Source organism: Leptonychotes weddellii, chromosome 13 (assembly GCF_054177405.1).
Source record: "Leptonychotes weddellii isolate Sample4059 chromosome 13, ASM5417740v2, whole genome shotgun sequence".
Lineage (NCBI taxonomy): Eukaryota > Metazoa > Chordata > Mammalia > Carnivora > Phocidae > Leptonychotes > Leptonychotes weddellii.
This window is the reverse complement of record NC_138381.1, coordinates 61,620,858-61,641,086: the sequence shown is the minus strand read 5'-3', so window position 1 is coordinate 61,641,086 and position 20,229 is coordinate 61,620,858. Positions and strand designations below refer to the sequence as shown.

The following is a 20,229-nucleotide window of genomic DNA, read 5'->3' as shown; positions in this document are numbered from 1 at the left end:
GGGCGCCTGGGTGGCTCAGTTGGTTAAGCGACTGCCTTCGGCTCAGGTCATGATCCTGGAGTCCCGGGATCGAGTCCCACATCGGGCTCCCTGCTCGGCAGGGAGTCTGCTTCTCCCTCTGACCTTCCCCCCTCTCATGTGCTCTCTCTCTCACTCTCTCAAATAAATGAATAAATAAAATCTTTAAAAAAAAAAAAAAAGTAGGGTGCTTGGGTAGCTCAGTCAGTTAAGCATCTGCCTTCAGCTCAGGTCATGATCCCCAGGTCCTGGGACAGAGCCCTGCATCAGGGAGCCTGCTTCTCCCTCTCCCTCTGCCCCTCCCCTCATTTGTGCTTGCTCTCTCTCAAATAAATAAATAAAATCTTAAAAATAAATAAATAAAAAATAAAGTAACCAAACAAAACAATTAAGTCATCAATTAGCTTGACAGATTCAAGAACAGAGAAACAGTAAAAGGAAGAACCTGCTGACCACATGAGCTCTCAGGCCACAGAAGAGATTCTGTGGGGATGTCGTTCTGATACTCAGTAGCAGACCAGGGATGCCACATCTCCAATCACTGGTGGTGGGCTGCAGATACTGGCTTCTTCTGACCATCAGGAAAAATGGAGACCTACACCATACTAGAACACAGTCTCTATTCAGGCACTATTTATGTCTAACATAGGCTTGTTGGTTCTTGGGATGCTGCAGCTAAACCAGATGTAAATACTCAGGTTTGTAGAACCAAGGGAAGTCCAGGCACCTGGTCAAGCAGAGGCCACCTGGGAGGTTGTCCCTGTGACCCTCAGCTGCTGCAAAGTCACAGCTAGGTGCTTGGTCAAGAGCTGTAATTTCTCAGCAATGTGGCAGCCCTGGCTGATCTCACCTGCTCTGTGTCAGAACGGTTACGCTTCCCTTCAGCTGGAGCTCCATCACTTCGGATCACTTTGGGCTTCCGTTTTTTGCTTGATTCTGATGACATGGTTGTTTGGTGAGGTCAGGAGGAAAAAGCAGAGACCTGTTAAGAGGAGGAAACTTTTAAGATTTTTCAGAGTTGGGGGCGCCTGGGTGGTTCAGTCGGTTAAGTGTTGGCCTTCGGCTCAGGTCATGATCCCAGGGTCCTGGGATCGAGACCCACATGGGGCTCCCTGTTCTGTGGGGAGACTGCTTCTCCCTCTCCCACTCCCCCTGCTTGTGTTCCCTCTCTCACTGTGTCTCTCTCTGTCAAATAGACAAAATCTTTAAAAAAAAAAAAAAGATTTTTCAGAGTTGGAATTGGGAGATGTTCCTGGAGTCAGAATACTGAAGTCTAACTAGTAGTTCTGGCCACTTATACCCTTGTTAACTCAAAAAAAATGTCACTCAACCCTCTAAAGCCTCATTTTAATCCTCTGTAAAAGTGGGGAGGGGTGCCTGGGTGTCCCAGTCAGTTAAGCCGCTGCCTTCGGCTCCGGTCATGATCCCATGATCCCAGAGTCCTGGGATCCAGCCCTTTGTTGGGCTCCCTGCTCAGCGAAGAGACTGCTTCTCCCTCTCCCCCCTGCTCATACTCTCTCCCTCTCTCTCAAATGAATAAAATCTTTAAAAAAATAAAAAGAGGGAATGAGGCGCCTGGGTGGCTCATTGGTTAAGCGGCTGACTCTTGATCTCAGCCAGGTCTTGATCTCAGGGTTGTGAGTTCAAGCCCTGCATCGGGCTCTGTGCTAGGTGTGGAGCCTGCTCAAGATTCTCTCTCCCTCTGCTCTGCCGCACCCCACCCCCCACCCCGCGCAACGTGAGCACACTCTCTAAGGGGGGAATCAGCCCTCAGCCTGTCCAAAAAAAACTCATCTTTTCCAGCTCCACCTCCTTTAAAGGCACCACAACCACATCCCTGACTAAACTCAGCCTAGCATATATACCCATTCCCAATATTATTGATTGATCACTGAATGCTGGACCTGATCTAAGCACTTTAAGGGTATGTTCTCACTAGATCCTTATAAGAAACCTTCCAGATAAGAACAAGTACCATTTTATGGATGAGAACATTGAGGTTCAGAAAGGTGAATGAGGTGCCGAAGGTCACACAGAATATGCTAAAGCTTGGGTCCATCTGATGCCACATCAGTGCTCTTGACAACTACATTAGTGTGACACCAGTGTGTCTTGCTACCATCTCACTTGGCAATGCCATCAACTCTTTGGTTGGTCCTAAAATTTAAAAGAATAGAACCTACATTTCATGGGACTCGAGTCACAAAGCATCCTCCCTCTGCTACCTCTCCTGGTTGTCACCACAGCCCTGAGGTGGACAGCACTACCCCCTCACCACAACAAATCTGTCACCAACAATTACTGAAGGAACTAACAGCTCATGGTAGTGAGTCAGAGAAGTCCTGAGTTGGAGTCTCCACTCTACTATTTTACTGCTATGAATCCTGGGACAGGTTGCTTCACTGTTCTCTGGGCCTGCTTCCTCACAGATCAAATGAGAATAACAGTCCCTACCTCAGGGGTTGCTGTGGACATTGACACAGGAGGCACTCCGCTGGTGAAGGTGATGGAGATGACCTAGGACTGGGGCTTTAGATGGTACATGGATGATCTGAAATAATGTTGAACACCTAAGGAGAGAGTTAATCCCCTTTCAATTCTTTTTAGAAACTTCTGATTGCTTCAAGGAGAACATCTCATTTCCCTAGTTTGTCTTTAACATCTGTGAACACCAGTGTTCCTTTGTTAACAAAAGGACTCTGTCTCAGAGCCTTAGACAATGAAATCTAGCCAGAATTAAGAATATTTTCATGTTAAATATATTAGTTCTTACCACTATCTTCTACATAGGACAAGTCTCCATTCAGGGGAGAGACTTAAAATTTTCTCTTAAAGAAAATTTACGTTTAAGAAGTAAAAGGTGACTCGATTAAAAACCTTTAGCAAAGGGGCGCCTGGGGGGCTCAGTTATTAAGCATCTGCCTTTGGCTCAGGTCATGATCCCAGAGTCCTGGGATCAAGCCGCATCGGGCTCCCTGCTCCAGGGGAAGCCTGCTTCTCCCTCTCCCACTCCCCCTGCTTGTGTTCCCTCTCTCGCTGTGTCTCTCTCTGTCAAATAAATAAATAAAATCTTAAAAAAAAAAAAAAAACCTTTAGCAAAGTCTTAAACAGTAAATTGGGTACAACCCACAAAGTTGGGACGCGAAAGGCTGAAATGTGGGAAATCTTGACTTCGGAAACCCAGTAAAGACAGCCTGGCACACTGGCACACGTAAGCACACAATAAATGTGAGCTATTATCACCACCACCTTCGACATCGACATCATCGTCGTCACCTAGAGGCTACCATGTGGGACCCGACGCTGCTGCAGCCAACATCATTTTCACCTGAAGAGACTGAGCGCGCGGCGCCGAGCGGCTGGGGACCCCGGAGAGTGAGCACGGAGAACTCGGGTCGGCCCCCAGCCTGGGGACGCCCTCCCGGAGGTCTGCACCTCGGTCCCCGAGCGCCCAGCCCCGCCCCTCCGACCAGCCCCGCTGTCCCGTTGCCCTCCTCACCGCTCCGACCCCGGACCGGTCGCGGCAACCTAGCCACTTCCGGCGGCGGGGAGACGTATTCCCGCACACCATAGAGAAGCGGAAGGAAAGAGCGGCTGGCCGGAAGCGAGGCGCGGAGGCCGGAAGCGAAGCGCAGAGGTCCGGGATGGCAGCGGGCGCGTGGAGCAAGCGGCGACTGGGCGGCGTGGGAGCAGCGGCCGCGGCTCTGGGGTTGTCAGGGCGAGAACCAGCAGCCAACACCCTCACGCTGCCCTCCAAAACCAGGAAACTGAGGCTGCAAGGGCCGATTCTTTGCCTCGTTTACTCTTTCCTCAGCGCCTAAAGCAACGTCCAGCCGCTAGTAGGCGCTCTATTAATAGTTGAAGAAGTGTCATATGCCCAAGATAACACGAGAGCGTGGTAGTGTCAAGATTCGAACCTCTGTGGATTTGCCTTCATAACTTCTATATTTAACCATTGTCTTATGCACCCAAACATCCCACACTAGTGAAGGCAGCAAGTCAGGGAAGGCATTAATTCCCTTACGCTTGTTTTTTCCACGGATGCATCAATAGTTTCCCCATTTGCCTAGGGCAGAGTCACAGCTCTAATGCAGCATTTGACAGCCTCAGGTGTTTCCTACCCCTGGTACGAATTCTACAGAGTTCAGGACTTTTGGTGTAAATTCTACTTATCTGGAGGTAGAAACGCTGATGTCCTGAATGCCTTCTGCCATGGGGGAAGGCCCTCCCTGATTATAGCTCAGGGAACACAATACAGGACAGGGGAAGTAAATCAGCAAGGTGGAACTAGGAAACTGGCCCTGCCTCTAGCACCTGCCTAAGTTCCTCACAGATGAAGAAAAAACATCATGATTTATAGTAAATATTTAATTGGTTCCATTAGTGACTCCAGCACAAGTTTTCCTCAAAGGGAGATAGAATCAAGCCACCTAGAGGTTCATGAGGTGTAGAGATCACCCAGGAGGCTCCCAAAGTCACTGACCCCAATCCACATACCCAGTGGCCCTGTAGAATGGGGGTTGGGCTGATAGAATATGAAGAGAGAAAAGGAATGCAGGGTGAGGGAAATACAGGCCGTGGCCCTTTACTTCGCCTGCAGGAATGAAATAGAAAGGGCAGGAGATTCTCCCTACACAGAAGGGCTAAAACTGAACAGTCAAGGTCTCAATATCATGTAGGGAGAAAGAGATGAGCCTCTTTCCAACTGTCTTGTATTAAGAACCCCTTCCCAGGTGATCTTCTATAACCTCTGTTCTATATTCCTGATTCCATATTCCAAATTCTGCAGTTCAAATCCAAGTTCTGAATTCTGTTCTACCTTCTAGGTTCATGTCCCATTCTGTGACCCAGATCCTTCCCAGCTCCCATCCCTTTTCCCAGCCTTTCTAAGTGGAATATGTAGGACCTCACTCTGTGCTAACTTGAAGGTTTTCCCCTTTTCTTCTTGAGGCAGTTTTAGGCTTTTCCATGACAGGAGGGACTTGGCTCAGGAGGGACTTGGCTCAGACGATCCAGCAAGTGGGTGGCCCAGTGGAGACCAGGGAATTCCAGAGAGCCAGGCCTGGTCTGACCTCCTCCCTTCCCACCTCCTCTCTAACCACTTGACACACTACCTTTTGTACAACTAAAGCTAAACAGAGGGCTTCCATGGTGGTAACTGGGGACTGGTGGCCTTGAGATGAGGAATCTCAGGGGGAAATGTGAGAAGACATAAAAGGCTGCTGTTCTTCATTCAGAGAAATTAAAAACTGCTTCTGGCACAGGGGAAGGGGTGAGCGGGGAAGGTGGGAAGGGTCTGGGCAGGGCTGCAAGTCCTCAGAACCCTGTCATCCTTCAGCTTCCCCTTGTCTGAGCTGAGCACGAACCCCCAGAGTCCTCCCAGATCCAAGAGAAAACCAAGACAGCAGGACTGGGAGCTCCTCTGTCCATGGCTGCCCTGAGGGAGAAGGGGAAGGGGGCAGGGGCAGAGGCAGCATCACTGGAGAGGCGAGATCTTCAATGGGATCATGATCCGAGACTCCATGTGTCGCACCAGTGGGACTGTGGAAAGAGAGGCAGAGGTCACAGAGGGTGCAGAGGCAAGCCAACCCCACAAGTGGACTTTGGAGGAGGAGGAGGCCTGGGATGCTGAGACAGGGAAAGCCCCACTGCCCTCCTGGAATGGAAAGCGCCCAATTGTGGCTTAAGAGGGGACTTGGTGCCGAGATACATTTTTTTATTTTCATAATGATATATCTATGTTCCTGTGATGTGAAAGAACAAGTAGCATAGCAAAAAGTGACTTCACAGATAATAATGCTTAGGACAAAGCTAGGTGTAGAAGAAAGTAGGGGGATTTAAAGAAAAATATCAAGAAAATAATTATAGCCCTAGTATACCGGTAGGACAAAAGCTATGAGGGTGTCCTCAAGTGGCTAAGATTTGAAAAACACTGATTTAGTTCAAATGATTCATTTTACAGATAGGGAGACTGCAGCCCATAGGAGGTCAGCCCAAGGTCACCCAGGAGGTCAGCCACTTTGCTCTTGCTCAGAGATGTTCAAACATTACTATGCATACAAATTACCTACAGTTCTTGTTAAAGTGCAGATTCTGATTCAGCAGATGGGGGCGGGAGTTGAGATTTGGCATTTCTAACGAGCTTCCAGGAGATCCTGATACGATCATTCAATATCACACTTTCAAGAGTGAGGCTCCCGCTAACTCCTTCAGGAAGCGCATTCTCCCCCACATCAGCTAGTAAGTGTGGACACTTAACTGTAAGCTCCTCAAGGGGAGGGAAAGGCTCCTGTTCATTCTGTGGCCCCTAGCCACCCACCCACTGCAGTCCCTGGCACACAGTGAGGGCTCGCTCAATCAACACCTGTTGACTCCAAGTGGTTCTCAGGGGTCCCAGCAATGTGGCAAACACAGAGAACAAAAAACTTCCTCAAGAAATTTGCTGTGTGCTTCCTCTGTGCCAGTCTGGGTGAAGCACTTTTGCTAACTTAGCTCCTAGAATCTTCCTTCCAGCCCTCTGAGGGAGGCACTATCACTGTCACCATCTTACAGATGACGAAACAGCCTCGCCGTGGTGAAGAACCATGCCTGAGGTCACAGTGCAGAGGGACCATCTGTGTTTTCATCTCCTGGAGCACTCACCTAGACCCACTGCTTAGATCACGTGGAGTGTGCCACCAGGACAGAACCCCACTCACTGTCTTAAAAGTACGTTCCCCATCACTGGAGGTAATCGAGTGAGACTTGACCTCCTTGCAAAGGGGATTCCATCCTCACACTGGGCTCTTGGCAGATGACCTCCAAGGGCTAGGCTGACCCCCTAGAGGAAGCACTCACCTGTGTAGTAGACGTTTTCGTCCCAGCCCCTCTTCCTCCAGGCAGCGTTTCGAGTCTCTTCCCGAGACTGTAGGTCCTTATAGGCTGTGGGAAAGGCATTGGCTCATTCCGTGGGAACAGAGGATCTGATCCTATACCTAGTACAAGGCCCTCCTGTTATTGCCCCAAACCCTGTCCTGCTGTCTCTTCCCAATGTCTCGAACTGTTTAGCAAACACTGTCTGCTTTGACAATCTCATCCCATTAGTACATTTGTTGACAACTCCCAACTTTCTATTTCCAGCCCAGAACTCTCCCTTGGGCTCCACACCCATGTATCCGGTGCCCACTTCATGTCTCCACTTGGATGTGTCAGCATCTCAAATGCAACATTTCCAAGGGCCAAAATTACACTCCTGACCCCTTCAACCTGCTCTGCCTAGGGTCTCAGTAAGAGACACAAAGCTGCTCAAGCAAGAATCTGGAGTTCTCCTCTCCCTGCCTCACCCCATACAGACAATTCATCCACAAGGCCCACTGGCCACCTCCAGACTAATGAATCTATCTGTGGCCTTTTCAGCATCCTCACTGCCACCACGTTAGGCCAGGCTACCATCCTCCTGAACTCATCTGCCGGAACTAGTTTAACCATCTCCTGATGCTTCACTTCCTCTTTTGCTCCCCTACAAAGCACCCTCGGCAAAGCACATGGCAACCAGAGGAATCCTACTGGAACACAAATCAGGTCATGTCATGCTGCTTAAAATGCTGCATCAGTCTACCGTTGCATTTAGGATAAATCCCAATTCCACAGCCTGCAAGGCCCAGCCTGATCTGGTATGTCCCTGTCTCCTCCCGCTCTTCACTCTCTCCACACTGGCCTCCTTTGCACTCTTCAAAGGCCTTTTCCCCACCGCAGGACCTTTGCACATGTTGTACCCTCTACTTAGAATGCCCTTCCCTGGCAATTCACAAGCTGGCTCTTTCTCATCCTTTAGCTTAGTTAACATTTTACCTCCTCAGAGAGGCCTTCTTTGTCTATCCAAGCCATTCCCATGTGTTTCTTTATCATTTTTTCCCTGCCTCTTTATTATTTGTAATAATTGGAAATAATGTTTTTGTGTTAGTTTATGTCGGAGGTAGTATCTCTCCCTGCCAGAACGTAAACTCCAGAAGGGCACTAATGTATTCACACTATCTATAAAGAGTGACAGTGGGGAAAGGGGACTAGCAGAGGGGCCTTGGAGGGTCCCCAGCCTACCCCAGAGGTGATGCACAACGTAGAGCTCTCCTATCTGCGAGAAGAAGCCGCCCACCGCCTCCTGGTTCTCTTGCCGGTACTTGATGGCCCGAGCCCTAGGGATGGCAAGAAGAGCGTGGAACAAGCCCAGGACCAGTGCAAAAGGCCCTCTGCGGTGTCCCCAGGCTGGTTTCTCAGCCACACCTCAAGGGAGGAGCCAGAGGTAGGACCCTCAGCTCTCAGAGATGGTCAGGGAAGGGGGTGACAGAGATACAGCCAGGGGCTGGGTATTCTACTACTAGGGGAGGCTTCACAATCCTCTAGGAGATCCTCACCTCCTAGCTGGATCCTTCTCCTGGATCCATGAGGGGCAGAGGATGCCAGGCTCCCTGCCATATGGCCCTGGGAAAGGTGGCATGCCAGGGAACTAGGCAGGGCAGGTAGGCAGGGTCCCCCCAACCCCTGGCACCGCCACTCACCAGTTGTTCCCCCACTCAATCATGGTTCCTGGCTGAAAGAGAACCAGAGGAAAGAATGGAAATGAGCCCCCATCTCAGATTCCAATGTCACAGCTAGGTGGAGATGGGAAACTGTCCTGTCTCCCCAGCCCCAGGGGCCACTTGGCCTCACTCAGGGGCCCTGACTCATACCTGGGTGTGCATGGGTGCACATGTTCTGAGCCCATAAGCAGGGAGAGGCCAGAAGCCCCAGTCTAGGTGCTGGGGCACAGGACCCCCTCCCGTCCCCCCATGTCAGGGTATCTGTAAAGCAACACCACAGCAGGGAAAGCGGGGGGCAGGCAGGCAACCGGTGAGGGGGAGGCACCTTGAGCTTGTATGTCCTCAGCTCATAGATGTTGGGGCCTGCTCTGGGCTGTGGCTCGTTCCAGAAGCTGAACTCAAGGAGCATCTGGTTTCTCCTGGACAGCAGCATCTGGCTCCGCTCCTTTCGGAACTCCAGGTACTCCTGTGGGCACGGCAGTCTGGGCATAGTGGCCATGAAGAGCCCCCCACCCTAGCACTATGTCCCCATGGGGGAGTGGTGGCAGCTCCCCACATAGGGCTGAGCTAGAGCCAATGTTCAGAGAGGTTTGTGGAGCAGATACCGACATACCTTATTGCTTTTGAGCTTGTTCATGCAGTCCATGAGGGCTGGGTAGCCGCCTGAGAATCGCCACAGGTGTACTGTTGTGTGGGGGAGAAAATGGGAGGTACAGGTCAAAGGGCTGCTGGGACTCTGCCCTGCTTTCCCCAAGGCTGGCTAAGGGTATATGAAATGGGGCAGTCTCCAGCTGGGTCCCCTTAGCATCAGGACTCTCTGAGTTCCCTTTGCCTTGGTGGGGGGTAGCGCTGGGCAGGGGATAACCCCAGACACAAGCCCAGGAGGCCTAGGTTTGAGCTCCAGGTCTGCCAGGTGGCCTTTGACCCCCTCCAGGCCTCAATGTCCTCAACTTGAAAACGGGAATAATAATTGCACCCAACCTTCCTTAAATAGCACAAGAGGATCAGACGTGTCCTTGTATCCAAGGCACATGAGCACACATGAGCACCAGGCTTATAATGGATAGGCTGGACAAAAGGAGAGTAGGTCTGATAGGCTAAAATGGAATATTCTAAGACAGTGAACTAAAAAAAAAAAAAAAAAAAACAAGGACCAGAACAGCATGCACAATGTGCTAGCACATCTGTTTAAGGGTATGGGGACATATCCAGAGATGCTGGGCTATGTACCATCTCTCAATGGAGACCCAAGAGATTGGGACAGGAGATGCCTCTGGGGCAGAGAATTGAGGCCTGGGGCTCTGGGGCAGAAGGGAGGCTTGCTTTTCACTGAAAACTCTTTGCACTGTTTGAATTTTTTATCATAGCCCCTATGCTGGGTCAAATGGTGTCCCCCTTCCCCCAAAGTTCATGCCTACCCAGAACCTCAGAATAGGACCTTATTTGGAAATAGGGTCTTCACAGATGCTATCAAGCTCAGATGCCATCATACTGGGTGGGCCCAAAATTCAACGACTGGTGTCCTCATATGAAGAGGGAGATGTGGACACAGACACCAAGAGGACACCATGTGAAGACAGAGGCACACAGGGAGAACGCTCTGTGACAACAGAGGCAGAGATGAGAGGAATGCATCTACAAGCCCAGGAAAGTCAAGGATTTCCAGCAACTGCCAGAAGCTGGAAAAGGCAAGATAACATTCTACCCTAGAGTCTTTGGAGACAGCATGGCCCTGCCAACACCTAGATTTCAGGCTCCTAGGCTCCAGAACTTGAGAGAATCGATCTCTGTTGTTTTAGCCACCCAGCAGTTGGCACTTTGTTACGGCAGTCCCAGTAAAATACTACTCCTTCCAATAATAAAGGTGGAAGAGAAGAAAGGAAACAGTCTTGCCAACCCTGGGAGCATGGCTGGGATTGAGGGAGGAAGGTAAGTCAGGCAGGCTAGAGCTGAGGGCAGTTGGCTGACCAGCAATTTGGAAGCTCAGACTTTTGATCTTTCCCATCCTCGGCCTATTCCTTACCTGCCTTCTGACTCCATCTGTGCCTTGATTTTCCTATCTGCAAAATGGTCTGACCCTCGAGTTTAAAGGCCTCTTTCCCAAGGGAAACAGCAAAAATACTGTATGGATGGAAGTCTACCAAGACCAGGAATGCTGGCCAGTAGAAAAGGGATAAATCTCATACTGAGGACCAAGAGGGAAAAGTTACAGGCAGGGCATCCCAGGCCCTCAAGAAGAAAGAGCAGCAGAGTGAGCCGATGAAGACTCCATTTAGAAAGATCCCTCTGAGTGCCGCTGGAGAGAGGGAGAGGAGGGTGGCCAGGCATGAGGGATGCCAGAGACCTGGGCTGGGTGGCAATGGCACTGGGGAGGTGGGCACCTCACCTGCCTGGTCCTGCTCCCCGTACCATGTGTTCCAGTTGCCCACGAGCGAGCAGGGGTAGTCTTCATCCAGGTGCAGTTTGGGTAGCACAGCCTCCCTGGGGTGGGGGGAGGGGGACAGAGAGACGGGGGAGGGCTCACACCAGCCACCAGGGCCCCTGAGATAAGGGTTCCAACTCAGGCCCTCAGGGCTGGGCTTCAGTCTCTCCATCTCTAAGATGCAGAGGCTGGACAATTCATCCTTAGGACTTTTGGCTCTGAAATCTACATCTCCTAGATTTCTGCAAGGAGAACGAGGCTGGGATGGAGTCTCGCGCCCAAGCAGGGGATGGGACAAGCAGATGGAGGAGGATGCTCACGTCAGGCTGTTGTAGGCATCCAGACACTCAGGCTTCACATTGTGAACTGCAATAGAGGAAAGAGAGTGGGAAGTGAAGCAAAGGGTCTGTGTATCTGTGGGAAGCTGGGATGGGGGGTCATCCCACAGGGCCAGGGCTCCCAGGACAGCTCAGGATGTCCCAGCCCCTCTCATGTCCCAGCTGAAGCCTCGCAGACCCCCAGAAGCTCCGGGAGGGCAGGCTGGCTCAGAAGCCACTCACACTGGATCTTGTAGAGGTTGCTGGTTTCCTTCTTGGATAGCAGGGTGGAGTGGGCATCCTTCCGGGGATCCACCTTGTGCACAAAGAGGGAGCGGAACCAGCTACCTTCATTGTCCTTGGAATAGAAGCTGCAGGGCAGAGGAATTCAGGAGGACAAAAAGAGGTGGGGATACCCCTGGCTCTTCCATCTGCTCAGCTATCCTGCTCCCCCGTCCCTCAGATATCCTGATGACCCACATCTCTAGGAAAGGGGCCATGGAATCCAGTGGCGGCCCCAGAGTGTAAAACATCACTGGAGCCAGCTGAGCAGACCTGGTCCCTTTTCGAGATCATGGCTGCCCAGTCTTTTTCTTGAAGCTTTGCAGGGCCTTGGGAGGCCAGGAGAAGCAGCCCCACCTCCCACCTCTCTCCAGCCTCCCTGCCTCTACTTATCCCCCTTCCAACGGGCTCTTTGCGGCACACATCTGCTCCACTTGGGGCATATATCTGCAGTCCTCTGCCAAGAGGATCAACCCCAAACCCACCCTGCCTAATGTCCAAAACCCCTAACAGCCCAACCTATCTTGCCAGCCTCCTCGTTGTCCCCTCCGCCCAACCTGTGTACCCTACTCTCCAGATCTGCTCCTCCCCGAACATACCAGGCTCTTTTCCTCAGTGCTTTATTTGCAATTTCTGTCTCCTCTGACAGAAGCCTATACTCATCATCTTCTCCAGTGCTCACACTACACTTGGCCTGTGCCCCTTCCCAGCCCCCACAAATGTAAAGCCAAAGAAAAATAGGGGCGCCTGGGTGGCTCAGTCGTTGCGCGTCTGCCTTCGGCTCAGGTCATGATCCCAGGGTCCTGGGATCGAGCCCCGCATCGGGCTCCCTGCTCCATGGGAAGACTGCTCCTCCCTCTCCACTCCCCCTGTTTGTGTTCCCTCTCTCACTGTGTCTCTCTGTCAAATAAATAAATAAAATCTTTAAAAAAAAAAAAAAGCCAAAGAAAAATAAACTTTGTCCTTGAGGAAGTCATAGTCCACTGGAAGAAGCAGGCTTTGGAACATAATTGTAGCCAGAGGTATTTGGGAGAGCCTAGGTGAGCAAGCCTTTGGCAGTCTGGGCAAACTCTCCAGAGGAGGTGATCTGACCAGTCTCTGAATCTCCAGGGCTGATTTAGCAGATCAAAGCAGACAGAAGGGGTGAAAAGGCATACAAGGCAAGATTCATTCATCCAGGCAACACTTAATTGACAAATATCCACCCTGTGAACCTGGATAAGGTGGAAAGAAGAAAGAAAGAAAAGAAAGGAAAGGAAAAGAAAGGAAAGGAAAGGAAAGGGAAAAGAAGGAAGGAAGAAAGAGAGAGAGAGAAAAAAAAAGAAAGAAAAAGAAAGAAAGAAAGAAAGAAAGAAAGAAAGAAAGAAAGAAAGAAAGAAAGAAATTCTGTTCAGAGCAGGGGACCTGCCACCAGGTCCTGCCAGACCTAACTATACTTCCCACACAAGGTCCCAGCAGGGGCGGGGCTTATTTTTAGGCTGCCAGAGGCTATAAATCTTCTTGCTTAGCAGCAGGGATACAATTTGTAGTCAGGCTTCTAGCCAGGATACAATTTCTAGCCAGGGAGCCTGGCAGTGGGGTCCTTAAATGCCAGCAAGCCCTCTCCCTTTTCAATCCTTTTCTATGACTAAAATAAAAATAATTGTCTTGCAAATCAAAGTATTATTTTTTTTCCAAAATATGGAGCAGCCCACTAGGACTGATGAAATTAAATAAAAGCATCTTAAAGTAGTAAAACATTTGTATGACCACAGAGAAAGATGAGTAAAGATTTATCCCAAACCTAATACTGCTAACCTGGGAGAGGGGAGAGGGAGATGGTTAAGTTTTTATTTATTCACTATAGTTTTTTTGTAAAGCTAAAAAAAAATTGTTTTAAGTGTTTCTGAATTCATAGGCTTTCTGTCATTATGCATGTATTTGTTTCACTAACAAACCAAAAAGACGACTATCATCAGATCATCAGTGTGGTTCTATGAAATTTGGTGACCAGAATAAGGGAGCTTCACTATAGATACTTCAGCTGAGGACATCCTCTGTGTCAGGGATCCATGATCAGCTTTTCAGAAGAATGATCCTGCTGCATCTATGTAGTGTTGATAACTATTAGTATCTCCATTTTTGAGATAAGAAAATAGTCAGGAGTTTTAAGGAACCTGCCCAAGGTCACATAGTAAATCAGGGGCAGAGCTGAGGCAAGAACCAACCCAGATGGCTCAGTCGTTGGGCATCTGCCTTCGGCTCGGGTCATGATCCCAGGGTCCTGGGATCGAGCCCCGCATCGGGCTCCCTGCGCATTGGGCTCCCTGCTCGGCGGGAAGCCTGCTTCTCCCTCTCCCACTCCCCCTGCTTGTGTTCCCTCTCTCACTGTGTCTCTCTCTGTCGAATAAATAAATAAAATCTTAAAAAAAAAAAAAAAAAGAACCAACCCAGAGTTCTTTCCTCCGAAGCCAGCCCCCGCCTCGGGTTTGAGCACTGACTTGGGGGAGCATCAGGCACATACTGGGAAGAACCAGGTGTTTCAACAAAGCCACTGGCAGAGAGATTTGACCTTTGGTTTGAATGTAGAGGGGATGCTTCTCTTGAAAGGGGTAGTGACAGGGAAAACAGTGGCTCCTACTTACTGTCAGCCAAGACCTTTGTGCTCCAGGACTGGGCTTTGAGTAATTTATTAACATCAGTACTGACCAAGATAAAGAGCCAGGAGGCCAGCCCTTGGAGAGAGAGTGGGGGGCTAGAATGCTCTCCACCCCGGGGGAATGGCAGGAGAATCCAGGAGCTCTGATGGGTTCCCATCTCTTCTCCCCACTCTCTAATCTTTCATGCCTACAGGCCTCAGTTTCCCCATGTGTCAAACGAGCAAGCTGGAGTATAACCTATCTCTAAAGATCTTTTCTCCAGGTAAAACCCAAGATAAGACCTGTCCAAAATCCCAGGTCAGGGTCTGAACTCCAAGCCAGTGTCCATAGGCTCACATTCTCACGAACTCAAATTTCACTTTCACAGTGAAATCACAACATTCTCCTACCCTTGAACTCCCCAACCCCTCTCACCCTGTCCTCTACTTTTCCGTAGCTCCTTCTCCCACATTATACCTTGTTTTTTTTCTTTGATTATGTGCCTTGTTTATTGTCTCCCCACTAGAAGTAGCCCCACAGGGATAGGGATCTTGTCTGCCCCTTGTATCCCAGGGCCTAGAACAGTGCTGGGCACCTAGCACGTGCTCAGTCTGCATCTGGGAAATAAATGGGGCAGGGGGGAAGCTAAGACAGGCTCTGGCTTGGCAAAGTACATGAGAGCTAGAGGAATATTAGCTAATATCACTGTTCCTACCAAACTTCCTAACTGATCTCCTGGCTCCTACTCTTTCCCCACTTTTCCTAATCTGCCCATCCATCTTTGTAAAGCACCATTTTGGTGATGCTATTGCTCTGCTCAAAAGTCTTCTATGGCTCCGCATTGTGTACAAAACGAAGGCTGGATGTCTCCACTTGGAATTCTAGCTCTCATGTACTTTGCCAAGCCAGAGCCAGGATTCACTATCCCAGTGGTTCTGAAACCCACAGCATTAATGTCACCTGAGAAATTCTCAGGCCCCATCCTAGACCTATGGCAGCAGAAATTCTGGGGGTGGGCCTAGCAATCTGGGTTTTAACAAGCCCACCACAGGATTCTGATTCCTGCTCAAGTTTAAGAATCACTGCTCTAGAGCAGTCCCCAATTTCTTTCCTTTTTTTTTTTCTTCATGTCATCTCAGGAATGCCAAAGATTCTGGTATCTCAACTATATTAAGAATGCCTCTTGGGCCTAGAAAAACACAATGCAGCTTTGTCCAATCTATGGGAAGGAGCTGCCCCAGATGGACCAGTTTAGCCCCTTCCACAAAAACACCTCTCACATTTCCCCATCAGCCTTCTCATAGTTTTCATCTGTCTTGTCTCCCCAGCCACATGGGAAGTCATTAGCCAATGTCCTCCCATCCCCCCATGGTACACAGCACAGTGCTTTTGGCATGGGAGTTGCTCAACAAATATTTGTCCCGGATGAGAACTTTTCAGTAGATGGCACATTTGCACTCTCGATAGGAGTCAACAGTCTGATGCCCCCTCCCCAACATGAAATTGTTCCAGAATGTTCTCTAGATTTATATGCTAGGAAGCTCAGCTCTATGCACATTCTGAAATACACTTCTGTTTTGAGTTGGCTGACTACAGAAAGGGACCATGTTTCTGCTTACTGTTCCAGAAGTGTATATTGAGAAGACACACCAGGAGAACTAAAAGAACTGGAGTTCTGGAGTGCCTGGCTGGCTCAGTCGATAGAGCATGTGACTCTTGATCTCAGGGTCGTGAGTTCAAGCCCCATGCTGGGCATAGAGCTTACTTAATAATAATAAAAATAAAAGAACTAAAGTTCTGTTAACAGGATTACCAGTGCAACAGTAACAACTGCTATTTATTGAGCAATTACTATGTGCTAAGAACGAATCCTCACAATATGTTTTTGAGAAAAATGAGGCTCAGAGGTTTTTCATGCCTTATTCAAGGATGGTTAATTAATGGCCAAGAGGATTCCAATCCACATCCATCTGACTTCAAAGCCCACACTCTGTCTCTACCCCAGCAGCCCCCAAACCTCAGAGGTCAGAAAGGCTGCTGCCTGCCCCTCTAGTGACTCGAGAGAGATATGGGATGGGCTAAAGGTCAACAGGTGGGGATGTTCCCAGGTACCTAAAGAGAGATCAGGGCATAAGTAACTATGAAGCAGTTCTTGAGTGACTTGATAAGTATTAATCCAAGTGCCCTCACAGCAATCCTACAAAAACGCCCAGCAGGGATTATCATCCCCACTTTACAGAAAAGGAAACCAAGGTTCACAAAGGTTCAGCGCCTCATCCAAGTGAGTTAAGTGAGGAGCATCAGGTGGCCTCTATGTCCCATGCTCCTTTTGTGGCCTCTGGATATTTGCCACAGAAATGGCTCTACCACCTACTGATTCTGTTACCGTGGGGAAGTGAGGTCTCACCCCCAGCCTCAATTTTCTCATCTGGAAAACAAGGGGCTCATAGAAGATGATCTCCCCAAGGCCATTTCAGCCCTGATATTATAAGGGGTTTATGCAGAAGTTGTCTGAATGAAGGCAACATCTGTTGCATGCTCACCAGGGGCTAGAAGCCTCACATACGAGATGTGGCCTTTTAACCCTCAACAACTCTAGGAGATACATACTATTTTATCATTCTTATTTTATAAATGAGGAATCTGATACTTCAAGAGTCCAAATGACTTGCCCAAGGTCACCCCACTAAGAAAGTCTGAGTTAGATTTGCCGGTGCCAACAAACTCCAGGGTCTTTTCATGATAGGAGGGCTCTCCCCAATTATTGGGCAGTCGGGGTGGGGGCACATGTCTGGCTCCTCTTTCCCAACGGCCCAAGAGCCTCGCTGCACAGTGCTCTGGGATCCCATGGCAAGGTCAAACAGAACTCCGCAGCTTCATGCCTGGGCTGCTGGACAGGAGGGCCCCCTGCTTCCTTTCCACAGGTGGGGAGACAGGTGTCTTACTTCATTAGCAGTATGTTCTTGAGCATACTGTCCTGAACCCTGTGGTAAGGGCTGGATTAACAGAAAAATGATGCGACATGCTAGTCGGGGAGACAGGCAAGTGTGTCTAGAGGGTGATGAGGAGATGGGTAAAGTAGAGGGCCCTGGAGACGGAGGAGGGAGGGGCCTCCCAGGCCTGGTCAGGGAAGCAAAGCCCTGCCTCAGTCCAGAGCAGCGCCCCCAAAAAGCCCAGGCTGAGTGCCTGGCCAAGCCAGCCTCCGCCTCTCAGGAGGCCACCAGTTGTGGTGCAAAGAGCACCGGTTGTCAGGAGAACTGTGTCCAGACCCAATGCCACCTCGAGACACCAAAGGGAGTGACCTTGGGCAACTCCCATCCCTTCCCAGGCCTCCTTTGCCCCACTTGCACTGTTCAGGATTGGGGCACAAAGGATCTCTGCAGCCATGGTCTTTGGGGGTCCCGCACTGCTCCCCGTATCTCTTCCACCCAGAACTTCCCGAGGGAGGAGCTGCCTCTCCTAGAAGCCCCCAGTGGGTGCTATTTCACAATCATCCCAAAGGCCTAAAGAAGGAGCCACTCCTGCCCTCTGCCCCGTTCCCACTCTCCAGGGCCCAGGACATGCCCCTCTCATTCACCCCATCTTTCATTCTGTGCCCAGAGCCAAGTACCCACTAGGACAAAGACCCTACGCATATCTTACCATCTCTCCCGTTCTTTGCCGAGAGCTCCTCCCCAGGCCTAGATCTTGCCCCCGCCTCTAACCCATAGATTCCAAGCCGGAGTATGCCCATCCCCAGACCCAGACCCAGACCCAGACCTTGGCCCTCGCACCCGCACGCCCCGCGCGCGCGCGCCGCTCCCCCACCCTCGGCCCGGCTCTCACCGCGCAGCAGCCGCAATGTCCCCGGCGCCGGGCCTTGGGCCCCCCAGCAGCCGCCGCGCCGCCGCAGAGATGCTGCACAGTCGCGTAGCCATGTTGGAGCGGCGCAGGTTGGAGAAAGGTCCCGCCCCCGAACCCGGCGGCGGGGCGGGGCGTGAGTAAGCTCCACGCCCCGCCCCACCCGGCTGGCCCGCCTCCTTCTGCAAGCATTCAGGTGGGCGTTGCCCCCCGGCATCCCCCAACTCCACAAAGGCTGAGCGGAAGACAGTTTCCTGTCCTCAGAGTCCCTGCAGCTCCGGTACTCACTTGCTCTGTCACCTTGACCAAGGCTTTTGCCCACTCTGGGCCCCAGTGTCCACCTCGGTAAAATGGGAGCGTCGAACATTGATACTAGGGTTCTTAATTGGGCACTCAAGATTAGTTGGCAGAGGGTCAGTCAGTAGGCCCCCTGAAATTGTGCTTTTTTCTGGGGAGGAAGGATCCACAGGCAGTATTTAGCACATTATCAAAGGAACAAACCCCTAACAATTGAATACAGTTGGACCAGGCTCTGGGCCACCAGTACATTTCCTCTCCACCTCCTTTTCTATCTTTATACCGTTTTACCATCTCTACCTGGGCATCCTGGGCCCCATGCCTTCTCCTGGCCCTGCCCTGACTCCTTTGCCTACCTTCCAAACTAATCCCCTCTCAGTCCACAATCCCCCACGTCACAGACCTCAGCAAGAGCAGGGAGTTTGCAGACTCCATGAGGGGCCCAGGTCCCTGGGTGCATGCATAGATACTTGCATGCACACCCCCAAAGGAATATCCACCCACTGACCACTGACCGGTGGCCCCCTCCTGGTATGCTTGGCAGGGGGGAGTAGAGGGCAGGCATTAATTTTGTTAATCCTTCAGCAAATACTGAGTCAGCCTGGCTATCACCTGTGTTAAGCTCTGAGACATTAAAGGTGGACTGGACAAGCCCCCAGCCCTTTTGGGACTTGAGGTCTGGTAAGGGAGACAAAATCAAATCAACACTGACTTTGAGCCCTTTCAGACAGATGCTTTAGGCTGCTCTCCCCTCACTTCTCCTGCCTGATACATTAAATATTTACTGAATAAGTGAAAAATGTACACAAAAGTATTTTGCCAATTACAGTGCAGACTATGAAGAAATATGGGGAGGTGTGAGGACTTACAATGGGTGAGGAAGAGAAAAAGGGAGATCCTATATACACTTGAGGGTCAGTAATGACTTCTGTAGGGAAGTAAAGCTTGCACTATGATTTTTTTCCCTCTGTTTTCTAAAGGAACATGTATTATATGTGTGATTTATTTAAAAAGGAAACTCTATCCTCATGATAAATGGAAAACCTGGATCAATTGTCGTAAATAGGCAGAACCATCAAAATAAATGTGGTGGACACAACACTGTGGCCACTGCCTTGCAGCTAAGGCAGAAGGCTGTGAGCCTGAGGCCTGCTCCCTGTGTTAACAAAGAAGAGCACAAGGGGCACCTGGGTGGCTCAGTTGGTTAAGTGTCTGCCTTTGGCTCAGGTCATGATCCAGGGTCCTGGGATTGTGCCCCGCATCGGGCTGTCTGCTCAGCAGAGAGCCTGCTTCTCCCTCTGCCTCTGCCTGCCATTCCCCTGGCTTGTGTAAGTGCTCTCTCTCTCTCTGCCAAATAAATAAATAAAATCTTAAAAAAAAAAGAAAAAAACAAAGAAGAGAAAGGCAAGCGGAACCTTAGGCAGAGAAAGCAATGTGTGCCTAGTATGTGAGAAGGCAGCCAGGAAGAAACAGGTTAGAAATGTTTAGCATAATCAAAGCTGTTGAGGCAGCTTCTCAGTACAAAGAATACTTCTCCAACAATGGAGCAGGCAGCCTTGGTGACCTGTGACTGAATTATGCCAACAGAGGCTGCAGAACAATACATTGACCATGTGGTAGAGGGCATTTGGTAATAAACCATGGGAAGCCAGAACCCGTGGACTGGCTTATTTATTTATTTATTTATTTAATCTCTACACCCGATGTGGGGATCAAACTCACAAACCCAAGATCAAGAGTCCATGCTCTTCCAACTGAGCAAGCCAGGTGCCCCACCAAGCTGACATTCTGATGGCAGCATTGTGGGAGACCCTGAGCCAGAACCAGTCCAGTTAACTACTCACTCCTGAATTTCTGACCCATTTGGAACCATGTGAGAT

The 20,229-nt window shown here is 50.2% G+C and overlaps 2 protein-coding genes across 7 annotated transcripts in view; both read right to left on the bottom strand.

Moving 5' to 3' along the window:
• The window catches only part of THOC5 (THO complex subunit 5), a 35,778-nt gene extending 32,133 nt beyond the window's left edge, over positions 1–3,645 (bottom strand). For 2 of the 6 annotated variants that reach the window (XM_081801862.1, XM_081801867.1), the window contains exons 1-2: positions 3,347–3,530; positions 869–1,000 (exon numbers count right to left, since the gene is read on the bottom strand). In XM_081801862.1, coding sequence (XP_081657988.1) covers positions 869–964 — 96 coding nt within the window. In that variant the 5' untranslated portion in view covers positions 965–1,000; positions 3,347–3,530. Of the gene's footprint in view, positions 1–868; positions 1,001–1,993; positions 2,176–2,472; positions 2,589–3,267 lie in introns of all 6 variants that reach the window. The other 4 variants (XM_081801863.1, XM_081801865.1, XM_081801864.1 and 1 more) reach the window with 4 other exon arrangements.
• Positions 3,646–4,371: 726 nt separating this feature from the next.
• NIPSNAP1 (nipsnap homolog 1) lies at positions 4,372–18,172 on the bottom strand. Its single transcript, XM_006739668.3, has 10 exons — positions 18,038–18,172; positions 11,556–11,683; positions 11,316–11,361; positions 10,960–11,054; positions 9,187–9,257; positions 8,899–9,039; positions 8,553–8,584; positions 8,095–8,189; positions 6,856–6,939; positions 4,372–5,559 (listed from the first exon to the last, which is right to left on the bottom strand). The coding sequence occupies exons 1-10, from the start codon at positions 18,127–18,129 to the stop codon at positions 5,495–5,497; spliced, it is 849 nt and encodes a 282-aa protein (XP_006739731.1). The 5' UTR covers positions 18,130–18,172; the 3' UTR covers positions 4,372–5,494.
• Positions 18,173–20,229: the final 2,057 nt, after the last annotated feature.